General features: G+C 35.4%; 1 protein-coding gene across 2 annotated transcripts in view; it reads left to right on the top strand.

Annotated features, from left to right (window-relative positions):
- Window positions 1-21752, top strand: part of LOC145680716 (uncharacterized) — a 91424-nt gene that overhangs the window by 5408 nt on the left and 64264 nt on the right. The window contains exon 1 of one of the 2 annotated variants that reach the window (XM_081751648.1): window positions 9256-9601. The exons of the other annotated variant lie outside the window; for it this stretch is intronic. Within the exon in view, the coding sequence (XP_081607774.1) occupies window positions 9550-9601 (52 nt within the window). The 5' untranslated portion in view covers window positions 9256-9549. Of the gene's footprint in view, window positions 1-9255; window positions 9602-21752 lie in introns of those variants that run through there. 2 annotated transcript variants of the gene reach the window in all.

Genomic DNA, 21752 nt, shown 5'->3' with positions numbered 1-21752 from the left:
CTGTAACTCAGAAACTATCCACTTTTGAGTACAGGTTCATATGAACTTTTCTTTTCTTATTTTGATGTGAGGAATCGTGACACATTTTTGTAACACCTTGTAGAAAAAATCCAGGAAAAAATCATTAATTCATATAATAGTATTTTACAGTTACCATTTGGTACATTTTCGATATTTTTAATTGTCTTTAAGTTTTTCACTTACGAAAAAGTCTTAATAAGTTGTTCCAAGAGGATAGAAATGTCACATATGAAAGATGAATTAAACTTTTAAAAAAAGAAAGAAAAGAATAGTAAAAAAGGAAAGAAAAATCATTTAAGGGTAACTTCCCTTAAAATTACTTATTTTCATGAAACATAACATAACACGTTTTGCAGGCTCCCTACAAACAAATAAAAATAAGATTTTCATACAGCGTGATCAGGAAGTGGGAGTACCCCTAATTGGTGTTTTCTGACGGTTTTAGGTTTTACCCACATTCGTTTGGTAACATTGCTTGGCATTGTCTGGTAACATTACTTGGTGTTGTCTGGTCACGCGCTGTCTACTTGGCAGTGTGCTGGGATGGAGCACCAGCGCACTTCGCGGTTCACGTGCGCAATTACCTGAATCAGACGTTTCCTGACCGCTGAATTGGACGAGGTTGTGCATCTTCACCAGCTCCCTTTGCCTGGCCTCCAAGAAGTCCCGATCTGACAACACCAGACAATGCTCTCTTGGGTTTCATAAAGCAACAAGTAAGAAACACTCGATATCACACAACGCAGGAATTACAAGCAGCTGTGGAACAACGTTTCCACTCTCGAGACTCCGGAGTATCTTCGTAAAACACCCGCGAGAACGTGGCGCAGAATTCAGCTGTGTTACGACATGGATGGTGATCATACCGATGTTTATGACTCTTAAGACTTCAAGATAACTGTGTACAGACATTCTACTATATAACTAACACTATACTGCTGAAACTAAAGGGGGGGTACGCCCACTCCCGGACCACTCTACGGTGTGTGTATTTTCTTTGTGAATTAAGATTTTATTTGGGATTGAGATCAAACAAAGATAAAGAAGTGGTTTCCACCAACTTAAAAAAGTAAAATCGCTCGCTTCTAATGTGCACAGAACCTCTGATATCTCAAACAAGTATTTTCAAAGAAATCTATAAGATAAAGTAGAATCAGACAAGAAAATAATGTATTTGAGTAACAAATACCACTTACCAAACCTCAACACATTTCAGATTTATATATAGACATAAAATTGATCAAAATACTGAACTAAACTATACTAAGATAATTAACTAAAAGTTTTGAATGTTGCAAAGAATGTCTTTCATTTACAGTAATGAATTATTATATCTGTAATATACGAAGCTAAATTAACTGATTCACTGACATAAAATCACAGGTACTACTGGTTGACGGGGAAACTTGAAATCTTGAATGATTATAGCTTTAGAAGAGAAACCAGAAGGAAAATCACTAGAGGTACATTTTTTTAAAAACCTTTTTAGGAGGTAAAACGGGAGGAATAAAAAAATCCCATGTTATCTAAATGGGCATTTTTTTTAAATATTAAATCTCATGTTTTAGGTAATTGAAATTGAAATAAAAACTTGAAATTTGGTATATTTGTAGGTTTTTAATAGCGTTACCTAAGTCTCAGAAAAAGAAACATCCAATTTTAGTCGGATTTTATGGGAAACTGACATGTCTTCTCCATTTATTTAAATGGGACTTTTCTACAGCCCATAACTATTAAGCACTTCCGGTAGGATTCCCATGATGAAATTTGGCATGTTTCTAGCTCCCTGATGGATGACAAAACAAAGACTGCTGTAAAAAAAAATGAGAATGAATAAGCAAAATATTAAAAAGCAAACAATGGGGTCTGGGGCAAAGCCCCAGATTGTAGATTGTAGTAGCCAGGGACGTACGCAGGGGTAGGTCCTGGGGGTTCGGATCACCTCCGAAATTTCGACTTTTGTGTAAATTTAACCTAAACTTAGGGGCAATTTTAAAAATGTTAATATAAAATACCTTCATATTGAGTTTGGATACATTCCTGCGTACGCTACTGGTAGTAGCAGACAGAATATACCGTTATACCAATCACAGATTATTACATTAATTATATTGTAGTATTGTACCGGTACAAATAAACATAAACATTTAGAAAACATTACTACCAGTAAGTTTTGGGTCTAAAAATTTTGTATTTCCTTTGTAAAATTCAATTGCTCTTCAGAAAAAAATACTATATCCTGGTAAGGACAATAATTTTAAATCGTTCCAATGTTATTTTGATTTCAAAAATAGATCATGTTGTATGTGAAGACTAATTTTCTTCACACTCTGAGAATCAGTTAAAGAAAATTAACCAATGTATAATCGTGGTTGTAGAGACGATATGAGAAGATTCCGCAACGGGGATGACATGCCGAGATTGGCACGGCCCCTTTTTAGGTAACTCTGGTTGTAATAGGAAATGATGAAAAGAACACGGTAGAGAAATGAGATTTTCTAATGATGAGGAAAATCAGTAAAATGAGTTACAAAAGGCATCATTGGTCAACAAATATTTAACTTTAGAATGCATGAAGTAGCTGAAATTGATATTATGGGTTACCACATTAGTATTTCGACTTATTATTATTATTATTATTATTATTATTATTATTATTATTATTATTATTATTATTATTATTATTATTATTATTATTATTATTATTATTAATGTATTTATTCATTTATTTATTTTTTCTCACGGAGAATTTCGATATTTAAAGTGCGTTTCTTTAAATTACTTCGATTTAGGCCAAAACCCAGTACATCAATTTAATACGAAAAATGAAGCCATAAAATAGTAATACTTTCAAGTGTGAAGTTTGAGTATTACGAAGTGTTGTTCCAGTTTTTACTTTAATTCACTGTACAAAAAACTCATTTTTAAGAAAAGCAATAGTGATTAATACCATTGATAATACTGTTAAGCATATTACTATATACGAGGATGGCAAGCATTTGTAGAGGGAAGCAAATTTCAACCTTATGAATCAAATCAAGCCGAGGATTGCAAAACATGATTGGCCACTTTTTTTGGGGGGGGGGGATTTTATGATTTTTCGTGCCAGTAGTTGATCATACTGATATCTATGTGCTGAAAAAAAATGAAAATGGTTTAATTTAAAGTTCCCTATCTTTTTTATCAGTAAACTAAAAGTATGTTAAACTAGCAGAAGTGACCGGCTTCCCATGGGGAGAATAATGTTTAGTATAATATTTGACAATAAAGAACTCAGCAGAATAAATAATGACAAGCAATCCCTTTAGGTTTCCCCCCAGCCAATTCCCGCTGGAGTTTGCATGCACGTTGTTGACTAACTCGGGCTTAAATGTCATTGGAGCTTAGCGATCTCTAAAACTATGGATTCGACATTAATCTCGGTCGTTTCGGATACTTTACTTTTCATCTCCTCTCACTTCCATGCCGATGGAGGCTGAACTTGGACTTAAAGGTATCAAGAGTGTCACTATTCATCTCAGCTATCCCGAAAACTATGGGTCCCACATAACATCAGTCACTTTCGTTTTTTTTTTTTAAATGTCATCCTTTCCCACTCCCTAGGGTTGTCATATGTCCAAAGAACTTTTCCAGACTGTAAGTCAATTTGATTTTAAAAATGAGTTTACATACCGAATTTCATCTTCCTAACGAAGAACTCGTGAGGTACTTTATTTTTAACTTAAATTTTAAGCCACTCTTTGAAACTCCTTTTAGTCCTCCCCTCTTAGGATACACATAACTAACAAACTAACTTTATGGCCTATGGAACCCGAAGGTTCAATGCCGTGTTCACAAAGGTCTCCACTGACGTCTATCCGTAGCCAACTGGATCCAGTTTGTACCTTATATTCTTATTTCTGCGAATTTCATCTGAATATTGTCCTCCCATCTACACCTAGGTCTTCCTAATGGTCGTTTTCCGATTGGTCTTCCAGTTAAGACTTTGACAGCATTCCTACTTTCTTCCATCCTCGCTACATGAGTTGCTCACCTGAGCCTCCTAAATTTGATGATCCTAATAATGTCTGGTAAACCGTATAAATTATGCAGTTCCTCGTTATAAAGTTTCTGCCATTCTTCATGCCTATTCCTCTTGGGTCAGAATATTCGTGTTACGATCTTGTTCTCAAATATTTTCAGTCTACGTTCTTCCCTCAGGGTAAGCGACCATGTTTCGCAACCATACAACACAACAGGCATGATTATCGTTTTATGTATTTTAAGCTTCAAATTCCTCGACAGAATTCGCGACGACAAGATATTTTGAACTGAGTACACATAAAAGAATTTAGGATACACATGAAAAAATCAAAACAGTTTACAGTCTATTTCAGACTTTGATCTTCTCCATAAAGTTACTTAGATGGTGTGGATTTGTATACCGGACAATCATACAAAGATTCATTTTTATATATAAGATTTAATTCATAGGGTGAAATTTGCTTGTCCGTACAAACGCACATGTCATGTTTTAGCATTTTTGTATAGTCAGTACACGGTTTATTATTTCTCAAATATGAGAGACAGTTGGTTCTAAATACATCAAAGATCCAAAAGCATGTGTTGGAGTACATATACATTTTAAAATTCTTTAAAAAAGGAAATAAAAAAGCCTAAATGATTATATAATGTATGGACTCTCATGAGAGGAAATGAGTCACACGAAGGAACTTCCTTTCTTCGTTACTATACGGTTCGGTGATCCTTATTAAGTTCTAAACTGAACATCATTTTCCCCCTGCCTTAATTGTAAAATGGGGACCTGTTCAACTCAAACATAAAAATGGAATATTAAGTTAACTGAATACTATTATGTTTCATTTCGCGTATTTTTCAATTTTAACTGCCCACAATACTTTCTTTTCCCCTTTAGTAAAGATATTCTGGAAAACGCTTAAACACATATTCCTTTATTTTTAATTAAGGGAGTTTATATAACGAATTTCACACTAACTTTCACACCGTAAATGAATTTTTACATTGAGCATTTTCTGAATAAAGAGTTGGAAATTTTAATATAAAAATTTCTCCATCTTACACCCCTGAAGAGCAGAATTTCGAAAAGCGCTGAAAGACTTGTTTAGTCATTCTAAATGAGGAGCTTATTTACCAAGTTTTATCCTCCTCAACTTGATGGATTTTTGAGATATGCCACTCGTAGTAGAAATAAAAATTATTACTCCAAATTATACTTTAGGTCACTAATTATGTTAAAATTTTCGACATATAAATAATAATAAGAATAATTTCGAATGTTTTAGACCATGATTATGAACTACTACAAATTTTAAAGCAATATATATATCTGTACAAAGCAAAATCTCATTTTGTTACATTGAATTTGAACTTACTATTAGATTATTATTATTATTATTATTATTATTATTATTATTATTATTATTATTATTATTATTATTATTATTATTATTATTATTATTATTATTATTATTACTGTTCCAATTTTTTCACTACTCGTCACTTGAAAGTAAAATACAGGTTGGGCCAAAAGTTTTAGGACAGTCGAATACAATAGACAGTATCCGACAGACAGGAATGAAATGTCTCTACCCACAAATAGACGAGGCACAAAATGGCAGAGACCATACTGCGTTTCCGGTGGCCATCTTAAAATCTGCCATCTTGAATTCAGCGTCAAGATTTCAAATGGGAAGGGGTATGTGTGGCACATCATCTAGCACTAGAATTTGCTCAGGAATTTATATCTGTAGTTAAATTTTGTTTAGCTCTAACAGTTTTTGAAATTCATAATTTTTTTCGTTAGTTTTAATTTCAGACTCACTAATTGAAGCTGGTTCTGACAAAAGATGAACACAGAGATTGTTTTGATGTCAGGTGAACAAAGTTTAAGAGTCATCAGAGATGATTCCAATCATCACCATCCTAAAAGGAATTCACTCTATACAGTTGCTACCCTCCTATCCTAACTCAGGGATACAGAAGCTATTGAGGACAGACTTCGAATGGGTAGATCTAAAATAGCTACGAACGAAGTTAACAACAAATAGCAGTGTTGGTATCCGTTCACAAAAAGTCATCTGAAGTCAAATGCTGCAATAATTGCAACTTGTACGGTCTCCTTCGTTCCATAGATACACAAGGTGTGCTCCTTTGAGGGCTTTTCTAAACGGACGCTAACACTGCTATTGTTTTACTTCGTCCGTAGTCGTTTTAGGCCTACTTCTCCGGGGCTGTCTTCAACAGCTCCTGTACCCCTGAATTTGGATAGGAGCGTAACAACTGTGTTGGGTGAGATAAGATTCTTTTCAGGGTAACGGTGGTTGCAATCATCTGCGATCATTCTCACACTTTGTTCACACGACATCGGAACAATCTCGAGGGTTCAGCTTTCGTGAAGACCATCTTCAATTAGTGAACTAGAACTGCAAAATAACGGAAATATCATTAAAAATTTCAAAAATTGTTAAAGCTGGACAAAACATAAATAATAAAAAATTTTTGAACAAATTTTAGTGCTAGGTGATGTGTCTCACACATCCTTTCCCATTTAAAATTTTGAAGTTGAATCAAAGATGGTGAATTTCAAGATAGCTGCCGGAAACGCGGCATGGTATGTTACATTTTTCTCTTCGCCTATAACATGGGTAGAGACATTTTATTCCTGTTTGTAACTTTTTTTTTTTTTTTAATATTCCTGTGTTCCGTAAGGTTTTTTGCTCGCGGCACAACATAAATCGTCCACGACTCAACGCGGCACACCTCAAATCGTTTTATATCGCACTAGTGATATATAAATGCGTATTGTAATGAACCAATTATTATTACTGTTATTAAATAGAAGTCGTGCATTTATTAGTAATTTATGAACTCAATTACATTTTATTATTACACATACATATATTGTGGATTTGAGTTCCATATATGAAGCTATTCTTGTATAGATACCGACAATACAATAAAATATAGGGCTACTTTTCTGTTCCTGTTAAAATAAATAATTGTACTCATAGCTTCAAAGTGATACCTTGACTGCTTAACTCTACACAGGCCACTGATTCGGGGAATAATTGTTGACTATGTTGACTAATTATTATTATTATTATTATTATTATTATTATTATTATTATTATTATTATTATTATTATTATTATATTTCAACGACCGATGATAATAGTGTACAGAGAATAATAGGCCTACGGCAGAGAATGAAATACTGTACAAACATACGAAATCCAGTATGGGATAATACAGAGCGTTCAAGAAGTCTCTATATACCTGAATCGTGGCAAGTCAAAGTCACATTCAAAGTCACATGAAATAAAATTTTACGCGAAGATTTGCAACACTGCTATATTATCGCCTTGCGTGAAGTTCCTTTCTTAGATTCCAGTCGGCAAAATGACGTTGAAGTGATTGTTACATTGGGCCCCGTTGCATCTAGTTAGCGGTCTCTGAAACAATGGTGTTAACTTTGGAACAACGAATATTCCTGGTTGAACATGTGTTCCGTGAACAAGGTGAGTACAAACAGACAGTCAAAGATAAATTTGCAGCTAGGTTTCCGGATACACCTGTTCCGAATCGTTACACTGTAAGGGCACTGATCGATAAATTTAGAGACATTGGAACGGTAATGGACTATGATCGAAGTGGTAGACCGTCAGTGCTCGATGAAGAAAAAATGCTACACATATCGGATGCAATGCAACATAGCCCCCATAAACCACTTCGAAAACTTGCCCAGGAAGAAGCAATAAGTGTTGGTACGGCACAAAAGGCGGTTCGTAAGGAACTGCGTCTTATCCCGTATAAGGTGAGAGTGGTGCAGCAGTTACTTCCTCCCGACAGTGTAAAACAGTGCAGCATTGTGAATGGTTTACACGGTTTGTTATGGACAAGTCTGACGATGTTTTGGATTTTTTTTTTTTTTAAACTGATGAGGCCTGGTTCCATTTATCAGGTTACGTCAATGCTCAGAACTCAAGTTTGTGGTGTGCAGAAAACCCACATGTCATACATGAAGTTCCTCTGCATGACCAGAAGGTAGGGATGTGGATTGCAATATCCAGAAGAAGAATAGTCGGCTCCATATTTTTCAGACAAACAATAGATTCAACTCGTTATTGTGAAATTATTTACCAGTTCATGGGAGAACTAACGGAAGACGAAATTCGTAATGCTTGGATACAACAAGATGGCGCTACAGCACATACAGTTTGCCAATCCATGAGACTACTGCAAGAGGTTTTTGGAGATCGAATAATTTCAAAGGGATTGTGGCCACCTCGGTCTCCTGACTTGTCTCCTCCAGATTTTTATTTCTGGGGTTATGCAAAGAATTTTGTTTATAAAGGGAACCCCCACACGCTACAAGAACTCGAAACAGCTATTCGAGATTTTGCTCATAGCATTCCGCATGAACAACTTGTGAGAGTATTTGAGAACAAGAAGAAACGTGTGCAAGCATGTTTGGAGGCTCATGGGGGACATTTCCAACATTTGCTGTGAAAATGTGTGTGTATATGCTACGCCCGGTACATAGCACTTTTATGACATAAAATATAAATTTTGAGTAAAATAATTTTCTCGTTGCTTTGAATATGTGACAATTCAGGTGTGTAGAGACTTTTTGAACACTCTGTATAATAGTGATAACTCGACTATAAATTTCTTACAACAGGTAAAAGTTCGGATCACATCTCTCACCTCTCCGAGTCACATTAGTGTACCGTGGCACATGGGTTGCGGAACACTGATTTATTCGACTGTCCTACGACTTTTGGTCCACCCTGTAAACAAACTTCAATCTAGTAAACTTCAGCACTCTTTTCACCTATTTATGCATACCAGTAGCGTGACTAAAATAAATATATTAATTAAGAAAGAGAATAAATAAGTTTTTTGAATGATGTGTGAAACCATGTAGCAAGTGTACGTATCGCATAAAACGTCGAGTAGAGGTTATATGAACTAAGCACTTTCTCTATTCAATCTAGTTCATCCTCTAGATTACTTCCTGAACGTGGTAATCGACATTAGGTAATAATATGAAAATTGCGTGACTGCCATCTTTATTCAACTACTTCTTTTGACTAACTATACATGCTTTCTTAATTTACTGCTATATATATGGCGATTGATGAAAAAACGACAGTTTGTGTTGGAAGGAACGTGTCGGTACAAAGGCCAATATTGGTTAAAGGGTTGTGGGCTAGGGACCGCCCGTACAGTGTGAGGGGGAGGAGAAGGCAGACGGTCTGAGAAAACTGTGGAAATAACGAAAAAGGAGCAAAAAGAAGAAAAAGAAAGAGGTTACACCGAACACGCGATCTTTTGAACAAATTTTCTATGTGTTCAATTGTGACTGAGACGGCAGGGTTGTGCGATAAGAAAGGAAGGAATTCCAAAGAGTTGACTGTCATGCTATCGCAAATCAAGCTCGGATGACATGAAAGTTTGCCGTTCCAATATTGTCTATAAAGCGGTTAAAATATGTAAAGCGTGAAGATGAAGAAGGCCAAGAGGAAACTTCATAGACAGGCGATATCTAAGGATTCAGGTACGTTGATTAGTACGTTCAATTGCATATGCGGATCCACTCTTGCACCCAGAATACTCAAATTTATCTCTCAAATTTCATTTAAAGTTCTTTAGCACTGAAATTGTAAATGATTTGTTTCACTGCAAAGTTATATATATGGCTAAAAATGACCGTTTTATCTTATGTATTTGAATTCAGAATAAAATTAAATCTTAAGATATTGTGGTTATGCGAATTTTGAGGTTAAAAAATGTCGATGAATAAGAATAAAATAACCCAAGGGAAGTCCAACGGATGTCCCAACCTTGCCCATGTACGTCCTGTTAAAATCCAAATGTCCCCTTATGTCCCAGAAAATGGACTTACTGCGGGATTCCTGGTCTCTGCAGATTAATCACATGACAACTTTCGGACATCCAAATATTATTTCAAGACATGTATATTCCGTTGAAATCCAAGAGAAATATTGTGGACACTTCCACTATCATTATAGTTTCTATTGAGAACCACAAAGTTCCGGAACCAGGGGCGTCATTTAGGAGGGTCAGGGAGGGGAAATTGCCCCCTCCCTGAGTTTGAGATTTATATAGATTTTATCAATAGAATAGTCATAAATCAGTGAAAAATGCGAAATTTTACTTATATCAAAGGTCTTGTCCCCTTCAAGCAAAATCCCAAATGACGCTCCTGTCCGGAACAGATGTGGGACATTTCGTAAACACGTTGTGCTATGTGGTAATAGTGACAATTACTAAGTGGGAGAAATTGGAATATATCTGAGATTTCTCCACACAAGCTCTTTGACCATTACAAAGCCCATATGATACGATCAGAGTTCAAGCTCACGAAAATGGAGCTCCAAATATAATAAGCTTCTTATTGTTCTCATAGTCTATGTTTCTACACATATATTGTTAAATATTTTGAACAATTCAGAATAATTAAATTGTTACAATATATTACTGTAGACACTTCCGGGCCAAACTTTAGATATTGTATTTTATATAATTGTTATAATGAAATATACATATATTAGATACAACCATAAGTAATTACATAAGAGTTGTAAAATAACAATGATTATTTTAAAAACTCTGATTACTATTGAAAGCGAAAACTTCCGGGGTGACCGCAGCGAAGCGGGGCGGGTTAACATAAATGACAGGCGATATAATGTTAACATTTACTGCAATCTTCTATGGTTTTTATCATATCACTTGAAAGCGAAAAAGTAAAAATTATCTAAGTAACAAAGTTTATTGCGTTCCGGGGTGACCGCAGCGAAGCGGGGTGAACGCTGCTAGTGTGCAATAAGAAATCAATGTTTACTAATGGGTTTTTACTAATCGATTTCAAGACGTGGACTTTTACGAAGTTGGGGTGAGATTGTAAAGTTTGGCAATATAGGCCTACTACTTCTGTCAACGTCGAGTTTCTCATTATTTCTGAATAGGCCTACTTCATATTCAACCAATAGACAGATAATCTATTCCCATTTATTTTAGCTAAATATAAGTAATACGCTACTTACAAAAAAGTTATTTCTCATGATACAGCAAATACTAAATATCAAAACTGTTATGTATAACATTCTAGAATCTAACATATTTAATTTTTATTGCCTCACTACAGAATTTTTAGAATAAGGCTCTCTCTGTTATTCAAATTTATAACGAATACGAGAATAGTGAATCTTTTGAATACCGGATATTTAAGTAATGGAAATATTTTAATATCAAATGTTTAGATAAATAAGGAATACTTTGAATGATAAATATTTGAATAACAAATACTTGAATAACGCCTACTTTGAATAAAGAATATTTAAATGATAGAAAGAAAATAATTCGAACAATCATTAAATATTAGAATGACTGTTCGTTTATTCGTACATTTTTAAGCAATAATTAAAATATCTATTTCATCTAATATCGAAAAATACATGATGATATTCTAATTTTAACATTACTAATCTATCCCTAGACTTTTACACACTGTTTATTAACGAAGGTCCTTAAACATATACGAAACTTATTATGAATAAATGAAAATCGGTAATATTTGTATTCTATATGGTAATATGCAATCATATATATATATACCGGGTGAGGCATTTAAAACTGTTTTTGGAAATATCTGGAAAACCACAAATCTGATTTTAAAAAAGTTGTAACAAAAGTTGTTCGTCTCGAAGGGGGACATCCAATGATACCACACTCGACCCTCTACCCCCACCCCCCGGGGGCGGGAGGGGGGTCAACTTTGAAATCTCAAATAGGAACCATCATTTTTTATTGCATATTCTGATTCTCCGTGAAAAAATACGTAACTTTTGTTTCAAACATTTTTTTCGTTGCGTGATAGATGACGCTGTAATCGACAAAAATCAAAATGGCTTACCAACACGAAAAATGAGGCATTTAAAACTGTTTTTTCAGAATATCAGGAAAACTACAAATCGGATTTTAAAAAAGTTTTAATAAAAGTTGTTCGTCTCGAAGGGGGACATCCAATGATACCACACTCGATTCCCTACCCTCACCCCCCGGGGGCGGGAAGAGGGTCAACTTTGAAATCTTAAATAGGAACCATAATTTTTTATTGCATATTCTGATTCTCCGTGAAAAATACGTAACTTTTGTTTCGAACATTTTTTTCGTTGCGTGATAGATGACGCTGTAATCGACAAAAATCAAAATGGCTTACCAACACGAAAAATGAGGCATTTAAAACTGTTTTTCAGAATATCAGGAAAACTACAAATTGGATTTTAAAAAAGTTGTAATAAAAGTTGTTCGCCTCGAAGGGGGACATCCAATGATACCACACTCGACCCCCTACTCTCACCCCCCAGGGGCGGGAGGGGGGTCAACTTTGAAATCTTAAATAGGAACCATCATTTTTTATTGCATATTCTGATTCTCCGTAAAAAAATACGTAACTTTTGTTATGAACATTTTTTTCGTTGCGTGATAGATGGCGCTGTAACAGGGGCATCATTTCAGACTTCGCTTGAGGGGGGCAAGAACACCATCGACATTAGACTTTCACGTTTTGTACTAGTATATTAGTAGACATCGATTAAAGTACATGCATTTTTCAAACCCTTGGGGGGGGGGGCATTTGCCCCCTCCTGCCCTCCCTAAATGACGCCCCTGCGCTGTAATCGACAAAAATCAAAATGGCTTACAAACACGAAAAATGAGGCATTTAAAACTGTTTTTCAGAATATCTGGAAAACCACAAATTGAATTTTGAAAAAGTTGTAATAAAAGTTGTTCGTCTCAAAGGGGGACATCCAATGATACCACACTCGACCCCTAACCCAAGCCCTGGGAGCGGGAGGGGGTCAACTTTGAAAAGTTAAATAACTCCGTTTTTTATTCCTGATCCCCATTCTCCATGTAAAAAAAAAAACATTTGTTTTAAAAAAATTCTTTTCCTTGCGTGATAGATGGCGCAGTGATCTTCAAACCATCAAAATGGGTAAAAACAGTTAGGGACGGGCCAAGTCGAATTATGAGTTCTGAACCGATTCATTGTTTATGAACTCGAGTTCCGAGTCGAATCGGGTTTGATAAATAGCTCACTCATTCAGCTCGTTTTAACTCGTTTTGAAATGATGGCCAAATGAGACTACAAAGTGAAAGTCGTGTAAGATGTGAGCAGTAATGTGGAATACTTTTTGTGCTGCTCACGAGAGGGGACACTGGTCGCTTCTAGTCTCGTCTCGATAACAAGACGACAAGAGATTTTTATAACGACCTTAGTTCGCCTCGGCTCAACTGAGCCGATGTCTCGAGCCAGCTCGCTTGAGGTGAGCCATCGGCTCGGTTGGGATGAGCCATTTCCTCTGTTTTGTTGAATTGAGTCTAGAACTCGAGCAGGGTCGGTTGGGTGAACTGTTAGTTCGGCTTATTGTTCGGTTCGGCTCGTTAGCGAATGAGATGTGAGCCGAGCTGTTTGAGCGGTTGATAGGCCTAAGCCCGGTCCGAGCAGTTTTGAACTTGTTTAGCCGGCGCCTTATAACTTTAAGTTTTTGGCTCGAGCCGGAATACTTCCTCCTCTGGATCTCAAACCCCGATGTCCTTGCTTCCTAAGCTTCACGACTACCGAGGTCGGAAGACAACTACAGGGTGTCCGAGAAGTCCTTCCCTGATTACAAAAATTGATAACTCAGGCTAGAAATAAGATAGAAATATGAAAGTGGTGTTGAATTGTTTACAAACTATAAAAGTTTTGGTCACATCAGTACACTTCCACATGAGCACCCTTGGTAGCACGTAGCACATCTAGGCGTTATTCAATTTCCATCCATACATTAGCCAACATCACTGGAGGGATCGATGCAACGACTGTGGTTATTCGTTGCTGCAGGGTTTCAAGATCTGGCACACATGTTCGGTAGACCTCATCCTTGACATAACCCCATAAAAAGAAGTCTAATGGGGTTATGTCAGGAGAGCGTGGAGGCCAAGCTGTTGGTCCATCACGACCAATCCATCGCCCAGGAAATGTCCTATCGAGATAGGCACGGACGTCCAAACCCCAATGAGGTGGTGCACCGTCTTGCTGAAAAACATCTGGACGATACTGAAGCAGCTGAGGAACAGCATACAGCTGCAACATATCCAGGTACACTGCAGATGTGATGGTATCCTCAGCGAAGAAGAATGGCCCGATAATTCGATCGTGCAATAACTCGCACCAAACATTCACCTTTGGACTGCCTCTGGTGAACTCCCTGACCTCCCTGGGGGGTTCTGAACCCCAAATGCGTACATTATGGCGATTCACTACTCCACTGACAAAGAATGTCGCTTTGCGGAAAAGGCAATTCGTCTGAGATAACCATTATCGTCCTCAATACGTGATAGCATTTCGACCGCAAAGTCATATCGACGTGTACCGTCGTCGGGCAACAAGGCCTGAACGAGTTGCACTTTGTAAGCACGAAACAATAAACGTTTGTGTAAAATGTCATGGATAGAGCTTTTTGGCATCTGTAATTCACGTGAGGCCCTGCGCACCGATTTCTTAGGACTTCTCAGAAAAGACTGCCGCACAGCCTCCACCGTGTCTGCTGAGGTTCTTGGTCGACCAGACCTCGGAAGGTCAGCAACCGACCCTGTGTTCTTGAACTTCTCATACCAGGCTTTAATGCTCTTGACATCAGGTGGAGTCCTCCCAAATGTTGTCTGGAACTGTCTCTGCACCGTGGTTGGTGATCGTGTCTCATGGTACCACAGGACACACTGTGCCTTCTCCTGGTTGGTTGGCATGGCTTCTTGGGCTTCTTACTTACGTACTACAAACCTAAAACAAAAAAATTGAGACTTGGTAAAACAGAACAAACCTAACATAGACAAAAACTTTTATAGTTTGTAAACAATTCAACACCAGTTTCATATTTCTATCTTATTTCTAGCCTGAGTTATCAATTTCTGTAATCAGGGAAGGACTTCTCGGACACCCTGTAGTTTCTAGTACTGAGACACAAACCGCCTATCTTTCTTATTTATAAACTGTGTTGTAATAATAATAATAATAATAATAATAATAATAATAATAATAATAATAATAATAATAATAATAATAATAATAATAATAATAATAATAATAATATTATTATTATTATTATTATTATTATTATTATTATTATTATTATTATTATTATATGCAATAGTATCATTGATAATAATTATATTGTCTATGTAGGATACTTGAAGAGAGTACTTGAAACTACACACAGGATTTGGCTCGTTTTGTCGACGCGACTCGAAACTCGACCCGAATTCGAGTCGAATTGGAGGGAATTTTTCTAGTCGAGCTCAAATATATTTGTTTCGAGCTCAAAGAAATCTATTTCTAGACGAGTTGAGTTTCACAGAAAACCCTCTCGAACTTGCTCATGCCCATCCCTAAACGCCGTTGACAAGTGATAAGAAAATGTTCGAAATGGTGACTATTTTCTGCGATACATTCTTTATCATTCAAATTACAGTCTATGAAGCAAAGACTGCGATCGTGCGTCGCAATCTATGGTCAGACTCTCGCTGTACATGTAACACTTGCAATGTGTGTTGCAGAAAACGGGCACCATTTCGAACATTTGTTTCAGTAAATAATGGAGATGTGTGAGAAACAAGGAGACTCTCCTAAAACAAACACCACGATGGTGAGAGGCAAGAGGACTCGCCTTGAAACAAGCACCTCGATGGTCAGGGTCCATGACATTCGGGGGCGAGACGTTTAAGTGCGGCCGCTTGGGCGCGAAATGTTTGGACACAAAACCTTTTATATAAATAGGTTTCCTACCTACATATACTGTATTTCGTAACTAGAATCCGGGTGTTTAGGAACTAAAATATGAAAATAGGCACTGGAAATTTCAAAAAAACTTCCACAACAATTTTGCAAAAACTAAAAATAACATCTTGAACACAGCAAAGTTCCTGCACGTCATGCACAACGTATCTGAACCAGTAAAAATAAATAAATAAATAAATAAATGCAGCAGATTCTCGACTATCCGCATCTCTAGTATCAGATCTCCGTACCAGGCCCGTATTCAGGGGGCCTAGGGGGCTGGTTCCCCCGTAAATTTTTCCTGTCCCACTAAAATTTTCACGGTAGGCTTGCAAATGAACTATAATATGGTTGGATCGGGTCCCTCCTAACTTCAGCCGGGTCCCCCTACATTTTTGGGCTGGATACCGGCCTGCTCCGTACTATGCGATTTAGTTTTGGAAGAAATAAATTAAGATATATGTAATAAGGACATGTAATTTGTGTTAAAAAAAAACGTTTTTTTTTCTTAACGTTTAGTTATTTTAAAAATGTGACTTAAAATGTATACAACACTGCACATATTTTCATTTTTGCATTTTCTTTTTCCATAATAAATTATTAAAACGAATGTTACAAAACATAGGAAATGTTTATTAAGTAATGAATAAGAGCTGTTTTTGGAATAAAAATTAAGTTTTTAATGCTATGGGTGGGTGTTTCAGGAAGTGAGTATTTATTGAATGCTTTTTTGTTATTCGATCTGCCCATTCGGACGGATAGTTGAGACTATTGTATTAACAGAAAGTTATTTCAGGTTTCATAAAAATAGGCACTAGCTGTTCATTGAAATACGAGGAGTGGTCCAAATAAAATTTACTGTAGGTAGCCTGTGACACCCCAAACTAAACTTCTGTCGTTTATAATATTCTAACATAAAGGAACGATATTGATCGAGTTGGCAGTTTATTGATGCACTTCGAAGGACAGAAAAAAGCAGAACTTAGTGTGCGAGGCAATGCTTCGAGAAGAAACCCTCCCATGGAAAGAAGAAAATATATTCGGGCAGAATAAAAATTCGTACTGTTGTACAGAAATTTTGAAACTGTTGATATTGTAGAATACCGTAAGACACTTTGCACATCAGGGGTTACTTTGCACAAAATGTGAAGAGTTTCACAGTTCTCTGTCGGAAAAAAAGAACAGAAAACAGAAAGTTTCAACTGGTACCGTAAGATAGAACATCTAACTGTATTTTGGCTATATTGTTGGGAGTTAACATCAGTTATAATTACCGGGAGGGTTCATTGTTGTAGAGGTATGGAAAGCAGTCACTGTAAAGGCCGCAAAATTTGAAAGATATCACGTACAAGATTTTCCGTCAAAGTTAAGTCAGTTTCGTAGAATACTATCGTGTATAATGGAACTTTGATGCAATAGTTGAAATTGAAATGCGAAATGTTTTAAAGTCATAAAAAAAGTAAAACTGGGAGAAGGGAGTTTCAGTCTGTACTCGGGGTTACTTTGCACCGGTGCAAAATACCGCTTAGATAGGAAATTATTACTACTGGGACCTCCTGCATTCTAGATTTAGGTAAATTTCCTATCTAGGAAGATGCTGGAATGAATTTCTTGTTGGAAAATAAATTATGAACAATGGTGGATCCAGAAAAGTAGTTTGAGAGAGGCTTTACTCACAAATACTTCGTTTTTTTTTTTTTTTTTAATGACTAGGATTTCAGCTTATACGCATAGGAATGATTAACATTAGATTTTTAAACTAAGAAATCGTGCAATTTGGGTGGGTTTTACCTGAAAGTCCCAAATCCCGTAAATCTCCCACTAATTTTCTTTAAAATGGCTTAAATCTTGTGCAAAGTAACCCCGTCTTACGGTACTTGCAGGGTTTGGCCCATAATTCCGTCATGCAATGATAATGTCATGGTAAATGTAACATAAGATTTTTTTTCCTTCTGCATTAGGCATATACAACTATTTACTAGAACAAAACTAGGCCTAAGCATTTAATGCAACTGAGACTGTTTACCATAGGGCATACTGTAATAACGTAACGAAAATTTAGTTTTTGAAGATTTGTTTTTATAGAAAATTGATGTCAAATTTCATCTTGCTGAATTTCTTAAGTTGTGCAGTTATTTTTTTATGACAGAGTATTTGTGATATTAGTGTCTATTTTCAAGGCTTTTAGTGCGAAAACATCCGGGTTCTCGTTATGAAATACATTATAATTATAACCCATTTAAGTAGATTAACCTATTTAGATACACGGCTTTGAGCCAAAACATGTTGCACCGAAACGGCCTTACGCCCAAACGTCCTGCTCCGGATGGAGAGAGCAAGGGAACTCACATTTAAAAAGCACCCCGAAGGGAACAAATTATTACTACATCCACGTCGTTGTTCCTGAGAAACGTTAAAACTAGATTTTAATACATTGATAAAAACAAACCTTAAGTGTTTCCAAATTCTCTCTCTAAGTGACATCTGTGGCAGAAATTACACTAACAATGTGGACATAGTAATGTATTAAGTTCTGGAGGATCAAGTGTTTTTGCTATACAACACCGGTTTATCATTACAGATTTTAGAATAACTGCCTTTCTAATATGAGATTGTAGATGGAGAATCAACTATGGTGTATTTTGGTAGTATTTCCGAAAATATCACAAGTATTAACTTTTCTAATCTGATGTGTATTTTGTAACTTACTTTAATTTGTCGAGTGTTTGTAACCCATCTTTGTATTGAACATTTTTTCGTTGCGTGATAGATGGCGCTGTAATGTACAAAATAAAAGTTACGTATTTTTTCACGGAGAATCAAAACATGTAATAAAAATGGTGGTTCCTATTTAAGATTTCAAAGTTGAACCCCCTCCCGCCCCCGGGGCCTGGAGGTAGGAGTTTGAGTGTGGTATCATTGGATGTCCCCCTTTGAGACGAACAACTTTTATTACAACTTTTTCAAAATTCGATTCGTAGTTTTCCAGATATTCCCAAAAACAGTTTTAAATGCCTCATTTTTCGTGTTTGTAAGCCATTTTGATTTTTGTCGATTACAGCGTCATCTATCACGCAACGAAAAAAATGTTCAATACATAAGTTACGTATTTTTTCACGGAGAATCAGAATATGCAATAAAAAATGGTGGTTCCTATTTAAGATTTCAAAGTTGATCCCCCTCCCGCCCCCGGGGCCTGGAGGTAGAGGAGTTTGAGTGTGGTATCATTGGATGTCCCCCTTTAAGACGAACAACTTTTATTACAACTTTTTCAAAATTCGATTCGTAGTTTTCCAGATATTCCCAAAAACAGTTTTAAATGCCTCATTTTTCGTGTTTATAAGCCATTTTGATTTTTGTCGATTACAGCGTCATCTATCACGCAACGAAAAAAATGTTTGAAACAAAAGTTACGTATTTTTTCACGGAGAATCAGAATATGCAATAAAAAATGATGGTTCCTATTTAAGATTTCGAAGTTTATCCCCCTCCCGCCTCCGGGGGGTGGGGGTAGGGGGTCGAGTGTGGTATCATTGGATGTCCCCCATTGAGACGAACAACTTTTATTAAAACTTTTTTAAAATCCGATTTGTAGTTTTCCTGATATTCTGAAAAACAGTTTTAAATGCCTCATTTTTCGTGTTTGTAAGCCATTTTGATTTTTGTCGATTACAGCGTCATCTATCACGCAACGAAAAAAATGTTCGAAACAAAAGTTACGTATTTTTTCACGGAGAATCAGAATATGCAATAAAAAATGATGGTTCCTATTTAAGATTTCAAAGTTGACCCTCCTCCCGCCCCCGGGGGGTGGGGTAGGGGGTCGAGTGTGGTATCATTGGATGTCCCTTGGATGTCCCCCTTCGAGACGAACAACTTTTGTTACGACTTTTTTAAAATCAGATTTGTGGTTTTCCAGATATTTCCAAAAACAGTTTTAAATGCCTCACCCGGTATATATATATATATATATATATATATATATATATATATATATATATATATATATATATATATATATATATATATATATATATATATATATATATATATATATATATAGTTGCATATAATCATTTGGCATATATATGATAGCAAATGCCAAATTATATTTTGGTGGTAGGGAAATATCACATATGGAACAGCAACTGATTACGAAATAACGAAAAATAGTTATTGTTACATTATATTCCGAAGTGGAAACTTGCATCGTTTTAAATTAATTTCAATGCTTTCTCTCCCGCCATACCAGTGGTTCCGGCACACCGTTTGAAAACGGCTGGCGTATAGTGTGAATTTCTGCGAAATTCAGGATAGCCTATCTCATCGCAAATAATAATAATAATAACAATAATAATAATAATAATAATAATAATAATAATAATAATAATAATAATAATAATAATAATATTAAAAGTTGGCATTTGTATCTGATATTTTTGCGAATATCAAAGGAACAATATTTGCATTTGCAAATTATATGTATAGCACATTTATCTTTGCATTTATTATTGCTAGTTTATTAGCATTGCTTATGATTGATGTCGAATATCTACCAATATTTGCCTTTCTTAAACATCAAAAGACTACTATTCTAGATTATTCATATCATATCAGAAGCTAACATTTCAACGTTTAAGTTAAAACCGCTCGCTTTTATTTTCCTTTCTTCAGTGTTTAGCTGTTCAATTGCAGGAACTGCAAGCACTATGCATAATTGTCTAGTAGTGGGAAACTCGTAAAAATCTATGCTTCATTACACTTAAACAGCCTTCGTAGCACAACTAACAATATTGCCAGACGTTAAGGTTGATTACCCTTTTGCAAACGGACAAAGACATATTTCATTAAATGTGTGTGACTGTAAATCACTCTATTTCTTGCACATTGTTTCGAAACCACTAACCAAATTGACTTTGACTGAGTTCTAACTGATCAAGAATATCAGAACATGTCATAAGCTATTTGATATTTCCTACCAAATAATAACAACATATAAAATCAAGTAACACATGGTCATAGATTTCTTTTTCTTTTTAGCAAAAGAGCATTTTCATTAGGAACAAAAGGTAAACAATACAGTAACCAACCAAACCTTGTAAACTCTACAAAAGTTGAATATGTTGTTACTACTTTAAAAGAATTGCTTTGGGTTCTTTGATAAGAAAATATAGATTATTATTTGCGGTGATTTCATTTTATTAATGCTTTGTTAATTAAAATTCCAGATAGGATGTTTGATAACGAGTATGTCACATGTGTGAGTGGATATAAATTTAATTGAAGGAATATGCATAGTTCAATATGAAATCCAGAGCTAAGTAAGAAATGGAAAGTGTAAAATAAAACATTCTGTTTTTGAAAGATGCGATTACATTATCAGGGGCGAAGCGTAATCCCAGAAGTAGGGTAGGCCCAATAAACTAATAACATAAATAACATTTAATGTATCATAAAATGTTTAAAATTATAGTCAGAATTCTATTTTCTTATTGAGTCAAACAGAAAAATAGAACTACCAAATCTATTTATTTTAAAGAACTTTCTTAGCTATATTTTACTGTTTAGAGTTAAATTTATGTGCATATATACAGTGTTTTTTTTTTTTTTTTTGTTTAATTTAAGAAGGAAGAATGAATATTTATATAAGCAAAAGTAGACGGAAAGTAATATATTATTATTATTATTATTATTATTATTATTATTATTATTATTATTATTATTATTATTATTATTATTATTATTATTATTATTATTCCAAACATTTATATGAGGAAAACACTCAATATGTATTAATGAAATATTCACATTTAGGTCCACTACAAATATTTTGAAGTGCAGTTCATATTTTCTTCCGTCT

Source organism: Thermobia domestica, chromosome 3, assembly GCF_964235325.1.
Source record: "Thermobia domestica chromosome 3, izTheDome1.hap1.1, whole genome shotgun sequence".
Taxonomy (NCBI): Eukaryota; Metazoa; Arthropoda; class Insecta; order Zygentoma; family Lepismatidae; genus Thermobia; species Thermobia domestica.
Note: the sequence above shows the minus strand (reverse complement) of the source record. Positions and strands in the feature narration are given on the sequence as shown.